Genomic DNA, 17,139 nt, shown 5'->3' with positions numbered 1-17,139 from the left:
CAATTTCAGAAATAATACAACTCGCAACAATGCTCTTAGCTCAAAGATATATTTTTACGGGAAAAAGAAAACAAACGACACCAAGACTATAAACCAAAACAAGATACTAACGATCCATGTAAACAAAGCACAGCCTAAAACACTCGAGTCTATAAATCCTTCTGTCGCCTTGCTCCATCTCATCTTGCTTCTCTCATATCTTACTACTCTGTCCCATCCCCATCTCCCCGCTCCCAATCTCTGCTGGCCCTCTCTGTGCCTCCCTCGCCCTGCGCCCAGTCCACGCTTTCGTTCATTTTCCCTTCTTGCTCCCCTTCACTGGAACGAACTCCCAATGCACATAAAACAATCAACTTCACCGACCTTCTTCCGTTCAACCCTTAAAATCCACCTCCTTTCCCTTGCATATCCTAGCGCTACTCCCTGCCCCCACCCCCCAGGTACGACCAGGCCTTCCCCAACCCCCATCACTCACTACCCCTACTGCCTGCCCCCACCCCCAGGTACGACCAGGCCTTCCTCAGCCCCTCCTTAACCACTCCCACCTGTCCTCCTGTCACTACAACTACACCACTTTTAATAACCCCAGTGTTTATCTTAACCACTATCTTAGGTACAATATTATAATTGCTGTAAAGCGCCTTGGATTAAGGCGTTATATAAATCTATGCAAGAGAAGATGCCCTCCAGAGCTCCGAGAGACAAGCCACTGTAACAAACCAACGAGGACATCAACTATACAAGCAGTCATGGTGCTCATCCTGCCACGTGGCACGCACTGTCTACGATCAATCCCATACTGTATTGGATATTGCCCATTTCATTTTACCTTGGAACTCCCGCACTCACATTCAGCAAAGCGCATTGATAAAAACAACACAAGCGACGTACAGTGGGTCACGACGGTTGGTAAACATGCTCCATGTGACAGCAAAGGCCCCGTGGACATTAAACTGAACACGGCTATGTTCACAACTGTGGTGCTCACCAACAACCTCGCAAACGCGAGTTAAGCACTCCGATTACAGCAGCGCCACTCGGCCAGATGACCTGCCCTGACGACCCATGTACTCATCAAAAATATGAATGTGTTTGCGTCATGAGCCCCTCAAACTTGCGTGCTTCATGGGGCCGCTGTGCACGCGCTGCATATTCGCTCTGATGAAGCGAGCGAGGTACCCATGTGCATTTCCCAAGACGCTGTGCTGCCGTAAACACCTTTAACCTTCGCGTGCAACAATTCACATATCACAGATTAACGAGGAATGTGCTTACATGCATGTTACACAGCGAGCATCACCCAGGTACATGCAAAGCAAGCGGAAAGGCGTAATAGTGGTTTTCCATCATAGAAACACGCAAATGTGTGTATAAGTGTCACTGCGTGTTTGCTATGTGTCAATTGATGTTATTGTTAACAAGATGTTTATCTCAAGAGATTATCCAGGTAAAATATATTAATACAAAAAATACTGAAAATAAGAAGTTAAACTGCCACACACACTTAGCAAGCCACGTCAACTACAAAGAAACTCACTCCATTAGCACTTACGTTAAAATTCATATCATTCAAAACAATCTATGTTTTCTACCTGCAGTTTACCAAACAAATGGCATTATAATGATGGTGTTGGTTCCATGATAATCATATCTGTAACTTCCCAAGACAACAGGAAGCTGTCAATGTCTAAAAACAAGCGCAATGTGCAAGGCTTACCAAAACACACCGACCGTGTCTCTATGAACACGAGCGAAACAATTGATGCCATGCAAGCAGTAACCGATGACATCAAGAGCCAGTGCTGTGTGATAGAAAAACAGACAGATCTGCCAGTTTTCTCCCAAACTTTAGCAATCACTGATCGGGTTCTGGAAAATACTTAACGCCTTCGTCAATGTAACATAAATCCAACTCCAACTGTCACATGCAACCCAGTAACACAAAACGTGATGACAGCGGTGTAACGGCCAAGTGTATAAATGCAGGACACCAGTGACTTTAGGCACCACCACAGCCACACTTTGGTGCAACAGTAGTTCCTAAGGATCCATTCAGGCGGTGAAAGTCTTCCGTAGAGACATGCGTCAGTGTCCAGACTATATTTTAGCATGGTTTTGTAGAAGAGGGCAATTTGCTATGTCAAATCCCAATTAAGTAACTTGAAGGTAATTTGTATGCACTGGAATGTGTGGCCAATACTAGGTAAACTGTATGGGCTTATTTCAGCTATGGGAGAAAAAAGGAGGAAACCCATGCAGAGCAGGGGGAGGCACAAGTGTTACCGCTGTGCCACCCCTCAACTCCCAGCATCACTGCATATCAGCAGCACATGGCATGTAAATCGTTCTTGGGCCTCCCCTTAATAGTCCTTTGTGTATCTGATGAGTGTGGTGAACATCAGCACATAGTGACGGTCACACCACTTCCTCATGTGCAGTACTGGCACCATTGACACTGTTCAAAACGGGGTATCGTTGCATATCTTAAATAAAAGTTTAAATACATTCCTATTACACAGTTGTGAAACAAATACATTTCCGGTATGACTGAAATTGGATTCACAATGTTAAATGCGTAATTCCGATATGATGTAAAATTCCCATTGCACTTATGCATCACATGCACGTGCACAAACAAGCAATCTTCTGACTCGCCATTGACAAGTGCGGAACTTATCCGTGGCACAATCTAAAAGGTAATATATGTTGAGCAATATTGGGCTATTTACTTAATCAAAATGCAACTGTAATCAATCGACATTGGACTGACTATCCAGGTTGTTCACATTACACGTGAGCCTTAAGGCCTAGATACACCGTGCACAGCAATCAATGGGGAGCAATGCTATCAAAGGAAGCCACTTTTGACACTTCTGTATCACGACCCTTCCAATGCTCTAAGGCTTGGTGTGTTTGCACCAAAGAAATGTGTGCGTGTGGATATACACTGGTGTCTAAGAGTGTGCGATTGCGTGATTCTACGTATCGTATAATTCATAATAATTTTGTCGTGAGATTATTTCACTATGTGAAAATACACAATCTACAGCAACATAACCAAATGATATCTATAGTTACATGAATTTATAGGATCTATTGTGGTGTAAATCTATAGAATCTACACTTATGGTAATCTACACTGATGTAGCAGTGTGAGTCAGTAGGATTTATAGTGGCTGTGAATTGCAGCACGATACATTCTGTAGTATTTCACCTCAATAAGTTTACGATCGGTTCAGTCAAATCCGACAAAATCCGAATGGACCCCCCATTGATTGCACCAACAATTTAAAGTGTATCTAAGCCCTTGCCCACCTAGGCGCATTACCACATTCCTATAGTACGCCGGCGATGTAAATGCAGGGGATAGAGGGCTGGGGGTGTTGAGCTGGGGTCTAATAGGCGCGATGAAAGGGTGTGATCCAGCACACCACTCACACAAGCCAAGCAGATGGATACAATGCCACTCGAAACGCCTCCCCAAGCCCCGTTCTTTAAGGCTCCTCCAGCCCCTGGGCCCCGGGCTGTGGCCGTCGCATGCGCAGCGTGGCCCCAGCATCCCCGGCGCCATCATCCAACTCGCCAACTTCTTCCTCTGAGCTGGCAGGGTCCCCGTCCTGGACGCCAATGTTCCCATCCTCCGTGTCCGAGGCCTGACTATCGCCGTTATCAACGATTTCATCTCCCTGTCCGCCGAGTTCAACTCTTTCGACCTCATCTTCTGCTTGGCCTTCAAAAGCATTCTCTTCTAGAAAAAAACACACAAAAGTAAAACTGCAGTTTGCCACAAAACCTCAAAGGACACAAAAAAGGCCTTGTGCTGAAGTGTTTGTGAACAAGTACAGTCAGCACAGCCAGCCTAGTGGAGGAGCACCTTTCACAAGCCGCGACACCCCCCCCCCCCCCAGATAAATCTCACTCGACGCAGCTGGCCAGTAAAGACGACACTATAATCTACAGCCCCAGCCACACCCTGGGGTAACGCACGCTCTCTTTCATTAATTACATAGCGGATTGTCATCATTATTTAGCCCAGAACCAGGTTGGATGCACCTTTTCCTAATTGAGAAATCCCAGAGAAGCTTTCCATTAGCCTCAGCCTCTTGTTTCCCCAACTTAGAACCGGTTATGCCGGTCAATCAGAACCATGAAACAGGTGCCCAACCACTTCGGACTTTTTCATCGGGGTTACTTCTTTATTGAGTGTTTTTTTTCCAGGCCAGGTGCGTTCTGTCTATCCCATTCGTGGGGTCGCCCTACCGGCTGGCCCAGTGGGTTCACCAACACCCTGGCAGGGACCTCGACGTGGCCGACATTGCCACCGACATCCAATTGGATGCTGGGTCCTTGTCGACTTGGCGATTCTGATGATGGGGTGAAACCGAGATATACAACTCCCTTGTGTTCAAGATACGCAACCCTCAACGAATTATATCAATACAACTACACTAACGTTGTGTTAGGTGTTACATGCATTGTGGAGCATATGTAATGCATATGTATACATTTAACAATACAATTGTTATTGAATACTTTCTTGTAGTTAATAAGACTATGACCAAATCGCTAGGTATGCATCAGATCTCAGAAGCCAAGCCGGTAGAGCCTGGATAGCACCTGGATGGACAGTCACCATGCACAACAGGCTGCTGTGGGGCTACGTGGTGAGCAGCAGAGCGCAGTGACATGTATTGTTGTACTGTACCTTCAACGGTCCACCAACATCTACACTCCTCGCCATCACCAACCCGCACAGACCAGCACGGCCAAAACACGCCCACGCCCCAGACGGCGCGAGGAGGCTCTCCAACGAGTGCCCTTCTCTTTTGAGCGACACCACAGCCCCTCAACATTCACTTCACGCCAGATGGCGTACTCTCACAATTCCTTGTGACGGTTGCACAAAAAAAAAACTTGCTACGATGCTAAATTTGACCCACTGGCAGGCTCACTGAAGCTATGCTCTCTCAGCTGGCTTACTCTACTGAATCTTAGAATCAAAATGAATGCTGAGATCTGTAACATTGCACCTTCCTACCGATGTCCAGCCATTTTCAGCTTCCCACTGATTACCTTTCTCGGAGGGCACCAGATGTTTCCGTTTCGGCTGGAATAGGAGGTCAACGAGAAGGATGAACACCTGCAGCCAAGCACGTGCACAGACGCACATACACGATGAGAACAGCCGCCATCTGCAACTCGGCGGTAGTGACGTTGCTACGGATCTTTTTCCAGGCGAGGGGCGCTTTGAGGTCACGTGGAGTTGGGAAGGGTTATGGAATGTCGCAAAAGAGACCAAGATAAATTGAAGATTACTTGTTTAGCTTACAGACCAGTGCTGTTAGCAAGTAGCGATTAGGGTCAGCACGATACACAAAGCAGTGGTTTGGCAGGCACCATGTCTAGCCACCATCATCGACACCCTATTGCTCATGTGTACACACCACCCTAGGCTGTTAATTAAGGCTGAGCTGACCAAGTTGACGCCACAAATTCAGACACTAATTGTTACGTATGTTATTCTCATGGTAGAAGATGGAATCCAAGTCATAGTGGAGCGTGAACCTCTGCACCACTACTCCTCACGGATGCTACCATCGGTCATATTTATATGCCACCCTCCACAGATCAATCCCTACACTGTTACTCCCAGCCTGCAGCACTATAGCACTACATGGGAAGCACCAATTTCAGACCTACTCTACTCACTGATGTGCACACGTATCAATGAAGACACTACAACACGTGCGCATTAATTTTGACATGTAAACTCACTTCATGTGCCACAAGTGCGGTGAATGGGGTGTGAGGTGCATCAGACTCGAACGAGCTGCCCAGTACATGCAGGCAATACTACACGAGTATGGTATCAAATCAAATAACCTCAAACTCAATCTGTGGGCTGTGGAGTACACAGGTGTGGTACGGAGAATGTGAGGGATGTGGTTTGTGTGAGGTGTGCATTAAACAGGTGAGTTGTGTATGGCAAGGGAGAGGATGTGGTGCGTTCCGGCTGTGCCATACACGTGGCGCCAGCGTGTATCCCTCACCAGACCGAGGCACAGGCCCAGCAGCAGCGTTGCCAGACCAAACACCACATAGGAGCCCCACGTGGGGAGGCCCAGCGTCTCCGTCAGCCAGCCGTGCATTTGCTGGACCACACACACACATACACACGCAAAGATAGAATGCGCCGACTTTTTGTCTGGACTGCCAGGCCAAATATTCTTAGCAAGCATCTACTATGGCTGCCATCGTGGGTCAGCACCGTGTACATCCCTTGGTCACCTTTGTCCCCCACTCCACACCAAGCACTCAATTTATGCCGAGTCAAACTAGGCAGGCACATACTCCTCTAAGATACTTATTGCCACTGGTTTGTGTGCGTGGGGCTAGGAATGTAGCAGGATTTAATTGCATTGTGGTACAGAACATGCAAACTCCATGTACCATTACATGCAGCCACAGATTTTCACACCCCAATAAATTACACATTGAATAAGGATTCAAAAAGATCACCTATTTTACTTACAGCACAGAAAAGAATGAGACATAAATATTAACTCAATCTATAACAACTCACTCTTCAGATCATTAAGAGTATATTCATTTGAATTAAATCATAAAACCAAGACAAGGCTGCACGAGACACACACAGAGACAAGGCTGCCAGAGACAGGGCAACAAAGGACGAGAGTACATGAGACAGTGTCAAAGGGAGGCAGAGGGAATAAATAAAAACGAGACAGTTTAACAGAGAGAAAGAACGACTACACCAGAAATACGTTATTATATAAAGGCAAAAGGACACTTAAGTAGACACAAGCCCATATATATAGACAGAAGGCAGACACAGGAATGAGAGGGACAAGAAGCCTCACCCGAATCCACATGGAGAGCTGGAAGAGCCAGGACATCCCTGTCATCCTAAAGGAGAACCGGGCGGCACTTGCTGGTTACGATACAGCCAATCGATTAGTGCCGAATAAATCGTTTTAAATTCATATCGTTGACGAATTGTATGTAATCAATAAACAGTTATTATTAATTATTTTGAGAGGTCACTTGATGTTCAACTTAATTTTATGTTATAAAGTCCACGTGTCTCCCTACAAATAGGTGAGTGCCTGACTGTGTGAGTAAATGAGCAAGTGAATTACTGAACAAACCGAGTCAGTGAGAATACCCGAGTGAGTGAGTGAGCGAGCGAGTGATTAAGCAAGTGAGAGACCGAGTGAGCCAACTGCTGAGTGAGGCCACGTACAGAATGGACGGAGGCGCTTTCCACGCCGACACAGGAGTCACCTGCTCCCACTGGCGCGCCGACACGAAGCGGCTTAAGTCCGCCGCTTTCCTTGGACCTGAGAACTGACGGAACTCTCCATCGCGCACACTGATGTGGCAGGTCCACACGTTTAACACACACACACACATCGATGGGCAGACACAGACATTCATTATTACAAACGCATACACAGCAATTACAAACACAGACACGTACAGAGCCCCACATATACACATTCAACAGGGCAGAATTCGCACTAAGTGGTGATGACACCACTATGATCCTTTTGCAGGCTTTTGGAATTGCAAATCCTCTCTGGCAGGTAATGTGACTGATGCAAGTGTTATGGGCTGAAAAACCAAGGTGACTGAAATATGCATCATCTGCAGTCCCCACTCTGTCAACTTGCTGTGTTTTAGACACTCAACTTGTGCGTACACAATAATTCCCTGTCTGACATCCTAGACTGTTGGGGCACGTGGTATAGGTGAGCACCACTTAGGATTAGCATTGCACACAAGACCGTGGTGTGGCCAGACCTTTGCATACTTAGCTATCATTTGTTTTCAGAACTGATTTGGACCACTCCGCAAAAGTTACTGCACATTTATCGCAACACATTTTAATTAGTTATTTCTTATTTTAATCCATAGAACATTAGAGTATTGTCTCTTAACCAGCAGCACAAACTGTGGCATGCTACAATCCACTGCACCGTGAGCATAATCATCTCACCAAATCTCCCGCCAAATACAAGGAGACTATGCTATGCGTGACACGATTAGGGGAAACCGTTAACTTATCAATATCCTTTCACCACTTGCTCAATAGAATTATCGGACCATCACGATACACGTCTCCTACGCAACCTCAACAGCAGAGATCCATTGATTCCCTTATTTATCACATTATTTACTTATACGATTGCTTTCAAATACATTTTACAAGTAAATACAACTAGTGATAGCCTTCTGGTCACGTGCTCAATAATATAGATTTTTAGGGGTGACGGCTTAATGCCTTGAAGTTTATATCGTGGATTACCAACGCCTATAATCTGCTGCCATATATACATGGTGTGTGTGTGCTATGCACATGGTACACGGTACGTATATTGGGTGTGTGGTGTACATTGTATGAAATGTGGCATATATTGTGCACAATGTGCACGGTGTACATGGCTTGTTGTGCGTACATGGTACATGGTGTGTGTAGTGAAGTGCATGGTGTGTGCATGGCATACACAGCGTGTACAACCACACACACCATTTGGCATGTTTTGCCACTGTGTGTCAACATAGCTATATTCCCATGCCATGTCTGACCACTGAGCTGTCACTTCTGAGAAGGCACGTCTGAGATGTTAGGCTTGAATCCAGGTTTCACTCACCCCATTATTAAATCGGGTTTTCAAGTATAGCGAACTGATGGTGTCATCCTAGTCACCAATGATTACAAAATAAATGATTATGTTAAGGTTGATTTGTCACTTAATTTGGCATCACCCTGCCCTGGGGATAAAATACACTGCAACCTCGTGTGAATCTGAGTGGCTTCAGGAGTAGTTCATCCTGATTAGCAACTATCTATCCATTGCTTAGTGGCCAATATAAATCCGTCTTGAGATTTAGCAAGTCCAGTCCACGCAGATTCAAACAGAAATCCGCGTAAGTGCATAAGTTTGTTGCAAAATGTATGCTCACTGTTTTATTAAAGCCTAGCAATCGTGAACAGTGCACCTAATCAGAGGGTGCAATATATTGCGCAGAGGGGCATCCAGACATAAACGCTCGCATATCTAATTGCATGTAACGTTGGTGACGTGGCTGGATAAAGCCTGCTTCTTATCAGTGAGGAAGCAGAAGGCACTTTGGCTGCCTGTGGCGTGCAACCTAAAGACTCTCCAACACGTGGTCCTCCTCCCCCCAGGCTCCCCATGAGCTCTCACATGGCCCTGACCACCAGCCCAACTCCCCTATCCACCACCCCACTGTAGTCAGCACCTATTTACCTTCTGCTTATGAATGTCAGGCCATTTGAACAGATATATATTTAAAAAACTATGGAGAAGGCATCCCTTGAATAGCTGAAAAATAATATCCCAACTCCATCAGGGGCGACAGGGTGGCGGCGCAGTGGTAACACACATGCCTCGCAGCAAGAAGGGCCTGGGTTCAATTCCCAACTCAGAGTTTGTACGTTCTCCTCCTGTTCTGCATGGGTTTCCTCCAGGTTCTCCCATAGCTAAAACAACATACAACGTAACTGGTATTGGCCAAACATAAAACTTCAGAAAAATTACCTGCAAAACTACGCAATTGGAATTACCGTGAAAACTTGGCAAGACCTTCCTAAAAAAAAATCTTTATACTGACTGAGGCTTTCCCGGGTAAACTAAAATAGCAATAATAATTAACCAGGAGGCCCTCAGAATCAATGCAGCATACGTTTGAGCAGTCAAATCCTGGACTGGTTTTGACTTCTCTGAGCCTCATCAGCATGTGTTGCCAATTATATACATTCTCCTGGATTCTATGATGATATAGGCAAGAGCCTTTCCATATGTTATCATTAAACATATGCAGTCTCTGCTCATTTGGTCAAAATGATTTGGTACAATTTGTATGTATTCTGCTAAACATATGTACTCTACACACACAGCATACTTTAGTCTCCCTGCTCAATTCATTGAGGGCCCCTAAACTAGCAGTGGAAATGTCTCATTCCTTTGGCAGAGGTCAGTCTCGACATTGGACCTCCACAACCAACTTCTCCCAAAGAGGTACTCATATTATTCACCCTCAAAGAATAATAGATCTGACCCCCTAAGCTTAAAATTACCCCCAACTAAATATCAAAACTATATTCTTGTAGGTGTAATTTTATTTACCTACATTTATGTTGTGTGCGTGTGCTCCACTCACTGGTAGATGGTGGGCAGAGACGTGATGAAGAACCGCCCACTTAGACCTGTGCGACAATAACAGCGAGTTAACAGTGTCGTGTGTGTGTGTACATCCATGTGTTTGTTAGTGCACCATACCACTCACGATTGGTGTGGCCAGTACCATACCCAATTGACAATGTTTGTCTCCCAAACTCAAATATCTTATGCTGAGCTGACTTAGGAGAGACCCGAGACAGATTTGGCTAACAATTCCCACTGATGTTGTTCGTGGTCAGGAGTCAAACTTGCATCACTGGAATCGTAGTGTGGCGCATGAACCATGCTCTCCATAACATAACAATTGTACTCGTACAAATACATTTGGAGTGACATCGCGGGATGTCACTTTGCAATGCCGGGCCTAGAGAGGCACGGCGTGCGGTGTAGCGACATCGCGGACACCACGAGGGTGTGGGTGTAGTAGCGGCCAGAGAGGGGCCCGGTGAGCGCTGATTGATAGCGCTGGATGGCACCACGCTTGACGTGCAGTGCCAACCCTACAGGACAGGGTGTGGGAGTGCCGGCCGTAGGAATGAGGTTATTAAAGGCCATGGCACTCTGGTTGACCCGAGAGGACACGTGACCAGTTAATTCTACAGAGGGGCCCCAAGTGGGGGGCTAGGGGGGGTCACGTGGTTAGCATCCAGATCCTTCCCGAGGATTCTGGAAGGTGGTCGTGGCCCAGGGCGGAGCCGGCCACGCCGCAGATGATCTAAGCCAGAGGGGCCAGCGTTGTTGTTCATCCTGAAAAAACCTTCGTCTACGTCCTACGTCCTACTGAGTCTCCAACACGTGGACCTGGACCCGAGCTGTGGTCCCGGTCCGTAGTAGCGAGTTACGTTGTAATTAGTGTAGTTAGCCTGGTGGTCACCACCATAGGTTGTTATTCTGTTAAGGGGAAGTTACCCCGTGTGGTGGAGTTAAATAAATGTGTTGCTTCCAAGCATACGTCTGCGACTCAGTTGAACTCACTACACATTCACACAAGTATGCACACATAAAAATAAACATGCACATATGCATGAAAATACATTCTCGTGCATGTACACGAGAGTGTACTACAATTATGATCATTATGAATGTTCTCAACTGGGAGGGTTTACTTGGCAGGACCTGCCCCAAACAAGGAAACTGTCGATTCCATGAAAACGCACAACCCCTTCTCTGTCCATGCCACCTCCCCCTGGGGAGCACTGCATGCTCTCCGCGCAACAACTCACAACAATGTTCACACAAACAGCGCAGGGTATGGCAACATGGTCCGAGTCATCCTTTTAGAAGAGCTGTTTAGCTCAATGGGCCTTACCAGTTGAAATAAAATCTGAGTAAGCACAGAGTGTTTTAGCAGGGAATAACTGGGGACACCAAATCTGTAAGTGCCTGAGGATGAGACTTACGTATGTGAGTGGTGGAATGATTTAGGATCCCAAATGCAAGGCCTGAGATTCAGTGAGGATATCCTGAATAATTATGTTATATAAATTAAATCATAATAATGTTGTTTCATATATTACCTGTTCAGGATGCTCCTGGTCACAATGGACTCTTAACTGGTAACACAGTCATGCCACCTACGTGTGGCATTATTAAGGAGAACTCTTCCCTTAAGCTGATTGTTCATACTTTTTTTATTCTATACATTTGTAGTACATTACTATATGGTAAAAAAGTATAATGTTAGTTTCTCTCTAAAATAAGCTTTCAAACTCCAGCTCAGGTGGGTTCTAATTTGTATATTAAAAATCAATACGTTGTTGAGGTTTGATTGTGTTACATATGGGGGGAAACAGAGAGATCGGAGAAGACCCACACACGTACAAAGGGAATACTCTTCCACAGCACATTACTGCCAGGACGGACTGGTCCCACTTACATCACCATGACTATCACGACATTTGTCACTGTGTAATCCACCAACCCGACCATCAGACTCAGGAATGGAGGCATAAATAATTTTTTTATTTTGACATTGATATTGAAATGAAATTCCTCAGCAACTCAAAGTGCTCCTCATCACATCTCATCTTAAAACAATGGAAGGTGACTCCCGGTGGCAGCAATCCTGGTAAACGAGACGCAACACCCAACAACAAAAACATCAACGTCGGCGGCGTTTGTCACGGCTCGTGATGCACAAAGTGTGTGGGGGGGGGGGGTCTCACCTGGCTCGCGGGTCACGTCCACAGAGGCCGTGTTAATGCCCAGCTCCTTGCTCTTCTGTGCAAACTTGTGCCACTCGGACTGCAGTTGCCGGCAGGCGGGGCACCATGGGGCGTAGCTGTGGAGGTGCAGGGTCAAGGAGGGCAGCGTATACAGGTTGAGCCATTTGTCATTGTGGGAAAGCCACAGGGCCAATATCATCTCCACTGCCTGCCAATGGCCTCCTCTCTTCTGTCATCAAAAATACATTGGCAACCTTCTCTTGCGTTGCACGAGTCTTCCCCATGGTCTACTTCATTTTAAACATTACATTTTCAACTCCGGTGTTGCCCACTTCTATACAGCATCTTGGGATGCAGTCACTTTATACACTTTAAAACGAAAATTGTACTGTATTGTAAAAGTCGAGTCAAGTTCATCTTCCTTTCATTAATAGTTGTTTTACTGAGATCACCGTTACTAAGCAGAGGCTCTAAGTCATGATAAAAAGCAGCCAACATACAGCTCAAGTAAGGGGAGTAGCAGGTGAGAGAGAAGAAGCTTCGCGGATCGAATCAGGTTAAAGGAGGTTGGAAAAACGGGAATTATAAAGCCGAGCGATGAGAGGAAATATGCCATCCTGCATGCAGCGAGGCAGTTGCAGGACGTGTGGAATGGGAAGAGTCAAAGCGGTGATAAACTGCGGTTGCAGGTTACGAGTAGCAGCGCTGTACACGTGAACACTCCACATCAGCAACACGAGCAAGACACATGCCCCTGGGACGTGCACAAACCCCACTAGGCATGCTGCCACACGTGAACCGTAGACGCACGGCCACGGAGTGCGCACACACAATGTGCACACTCGGGGAGTGTACACATCACAGTAGTGTCAATAAGGCCATCCACTAGGGACGTGCACTTGACACATTAGTACTGTAGTGCCAATTTGACAGCGTGTGTGTAGGTGTGCGATGCGCATTAACACGACAGTTCCAACATCCAAAGTACGCCCGCGATCAGTGTCCCCCAACATCCACGCAGCGTCACTCAACACAAATAACACGACGGGGGGTCACAACAACAACTCCGTGGGGCTCTTCTCAGTTCACACTTGGACCACCACCACCACCGTCATTGGTCCCCTCCAGGAAGCTGGGCCACTTATTCGCCAGTCGGTGGCGGCCAGCTTCTTGTCCAGCCGAGCGCACACGTAAACACACTCCTGCAGAACACTGCGTGTGCTGTGTACAGCACAAGCACGCACACTGTATATATATACACATACTCGCACGCACACACGTGCGGTACACACTGCAAGCACAACGATGTAGCAGTACAAGATGTGCAAGTGCATAGCACGCACTTTCAAGCGTTGCAGTGCCCACTTGTATGTGCAGCACACTCCACAGTGTATACTAGACAGTACACACTCTAAGTCTGCATGACTGAATACACTGCAATTTACGGCAGTGTATGGGTGGCGGTGGCTTGGGAAACCCTCATCCAGCAGTGGCCTGATGGCTGCTGCTGATGACAGAATACACAGCGCACGCATTCAGATGGCAGTGCGCACTGTGCAGTACACACAGTACGCACTGTGCAGTACACACAGTACGCACTGTGCAGTACACACAGTACGCACTGTGCAGTACACACTGTGCAGTACACACTGTGCAGTACGCACAGTACGCACTTTGCAGTACACACCGTACGCACTGTGCAGTACACACCGAACACACTGTACGCACTGTGCAGTACACACAGTACACACTGTGCCGTACACACTGCACGCACTGTGCAGTACACACATAAGTACACACTGTACAGCACACACAGTGCACACTGTGCAGTACACACCGAACACACTGTACGCACTGTGCAGTACACACAGTACGCACTGTGCAGTACACACGGTACACACTGTACGCACTGCAGTACACACAGTACACACTGTACGCACTGTGTAGTACACACAGTACACACTGCACGCACTGTGCAGTACACACATAAGTACACACTGTACAGCACACACAGTGCACACTGTGCAGTACACACTGTGCAGTGCACACTGTGCAGTACACACTGTGCAATGCACACAGTACACACTGTGCACACAGTACACACAGTACACACAGTACACTGTGTACGCGGCCGTTGGCGCCAATTTTCGCACTGTACCCAGAGGCGGCAGTGGCGCTTAAAAACAAATATCGAGACGAGTCGAGTGTACAGTACAGTGTGTACACAGTGTACAGTACACAGTGTGTACAGTACACAGTGTGTACAGTACACAGTGTGTACAGTACACACCGTGTGTTTGTAAAGCGGCGAGCAACAAACAGCACTCTCGAAATCTCCGTTTCGTTTGACCGAGCGAGAAGAACTCGCGGGGCCAGCGTCAGTCGCTTTGCCAGTCAGCAGTCGCAGGGAGATCGATTGTTCGGTATAATCGGAACTGAGCAACGATCAATGATGAAACAGATCAAGAGCCGAGACGTTTGTTGCATCGTATGTCAGCCGGTACACGAACAACATCGTCTTGTTGCACGTCTTGCTGACATCGTCTATGACGAGAGCTGGGGGTGAAGTCATCCAGCAGTGGATCGATTGCAGCTGGTGACGATTCGCAGCGAACGTGTTAAACTCGCACCCAGCGCAGTGCACGTGGACCCTGTGACACCTCCAGTGAGCGCGGTTAGCTACGTACGGTGCGAAAGAAGGCCAACATACAGGAGCACATACTGTACATACTCCAGCAAGGCGTTCGCCTTGTGCAGTGTGCGATGCCGTGAACATTCTTACATCTTACTACTCTATTACATCTTACATTCTTACTACTCTGCGTGCCACGAGGCACAGACACGGATTACAATGCAGCGATATGTACTGGTGCACAGGGTAGAGAACACATCTACAAGACATATATAATGACACATCTACAAGATATATATAATGACACATCTACAAGATATATAGTGACACGTCTACAAGTTATATAGATTAACACGTCTACAAGTTATAGAGTGCCGCATGGTCAGTGCACCACTACAGCGCATTGCGTATCCGCAGTCTCCCCTAGGTCGACTCAGACTTAAATGTGCATGTTGTGTAAACATCGACGCTGGGGGTGTGGGTGGGTCGTGGTTCTGCCCACGGCACCCGCTGGCTTCACGCGTGGTGAGTGTATGGCCGACACGTGTGGCGATGTGAGCAGCAGGCATGAGGGTCCAGCGTCCTCCAGCACACAGCGCGCCATGTGCGGGTGTCCCCGCGAGGACGGGGCACGGACCCCGCCCCGCGACAAGCGGCGATCGCTCCACGTGGACTCACAACTCGAGCATCCACTCGCCCTGCAGCACGTCCCGCCAGCTGTCTCGACTCAGCGCCGTCTCCTCCTCCTCCTTCTCCTCCTCCACCGCCGCGTGGCCGAGCAGCGGCAGCAGCAGCAACAACAACAGGGTCGAGAAGACGGCGAACATCTTGAGCGTCAACATCTTGAGGCGTCGTCAACGTCTGGAGCGCGTCTCGCGCTGTCACCTCTCGGCGGACTCGGGGCGGCGATGGACGCGAAGCCGCCGACGGTGACGCCGCTGACGCCGCCCGCGCCGAGAGGCCGCGCCCCGCAGCGCCGCCCGACCCCGCCCCGAACTTCACCGACACCGCCCCCATAAATAATCCCCTAAATAATCCCCCAAATAACCCCCTAAATAATCCCCTAAATAATCCCCCAAATAACCCCCCAAATAACCACTAAATAATCCCCCAACTAACCCCCAAAATAACCCCAAAATAATCCCCTAAATAATCCCCTAAATAACCCCCCAAATAACCCCCAAAATAACCCCAAAAGAATCCCCTAAATAATCCCCAAAATAACCCCCAAAATAACCCCAAAATAATGCCCTAAATAATCCCAAATAATCCCCAAAATAATCCCATAAATAACCCCCTAAATAACCCCAAAAGAATCCCCTAAATAACCCCAAAAATAATCCCCTAAATAACCCCAAAATAATCCCCTAAATAACCCCCAAATAAATCCCTAAATAACCCCAAAAGAATCCCCAAAAGAATCCCCTAAATAATCCCCAAAATAACCCCCAAAATAACCCCAAAATACTCCCCTAAATAACCCCAAAATAATCCCCTAAATAACCCCAAAATAATCCCCTAAATAACCCCCAAAATAATCCCCTAAATAATCCCCTAAATAACCCCCAAAATAATCCCCCAAATAATCCCCTAAATAATCCCCAAAGTAATCCCCCAAATAACCCCAAAATAATCCCCTAAATAACCCCCTAAATACCTCCCAAAATAATCCCCCAAATAACCCCCTAAATAATCCCCTAAATAACCCCCTAAATAACCCCGCGATCTCCTCTGCGAGCCGTGGAAGCTGCACTGCCGTGGTGCGGGAGGCCTCATCGGAACCCAACGCTCACAACGCTCACAATCGTCACGCGGCGGCGGCCTTCAACAGACACCGCGCGGTCGGCGACCTTTGCGGGCAAAGTGCCTCGACACGGCACGGGGAGGCGAGAGGGGTACGAGTGGATACGAGTGGGAGACATCGCTTCATTATGCACCTGGGGGGCTCCATAACGCAAACAGCTTTCTGCATCCACCCCGAGGCCACCACCACGCTCCCGGTGGGGCCGGGGGGGGCAGGGGGGCCCCCAGCATCAGAGCGCCCCCCCCCCAAGGCGCCCCCCCCCCAAGGCGCCCCCCCCAAGACGCCCCCCCCCCCCAAGACGCCCCCCCC

General features: G+C 47.7%; 1 protein-coding gene across 1 annotated transcript; it reads right to left on the bottom strand.

Annotated features, from left to right (window-relative positions):
- Window positions 1-502: 502 nt before the first annotated feature.
- On the bottom strand, window positions 503-16,006 carry LOC144933688 (thioredoxin-related transmembrane protein 1-like). Its single transcript, XM_078858760.1, has 8 exons — window positions 15,705-16,006; window positions 12,395-12,510; window positions 10,210-10,255; window positions 7,265-7,393; window positions 6,882-6,927; window positions 6,051-6,152; window positions 5,074-5,140; window positions 503-3,748 (listed from the first exon to the last, which is right to left on the bottom strand). The coding sequence occupies exons 1-8, from the start codon at window positions 15,866-15,868 to the stop codon at window positions 3,495-3,497; spliced, it is 924 nt and encodes a 307-aa protein (XP_078714886.1). The 5' UTR covers window positions 15,869-16,006; the 3' UTR covers window positions 503-3,494.
- Window positions 16,007-17,139: the final 1,133 nt, after the last annotated feature.

This window comes from Lampetra fluviatilis, chromosome 7 (genome assembly GCF_964198595.1).
Source record: "Lampetra fluviatilis chromosome 7, kcLamFluv1.1, whole genome shotgun sequence".
NCBI lineage: Eukaryota > Metazoa > Chordata > Hyperoartia > Petromyzontiformes > Petromyzontidae > Lampetra > Lampetra fluviatilis.
This window is presented reverse-complemented; position numbering and strand designations above follow the sequence as displayed.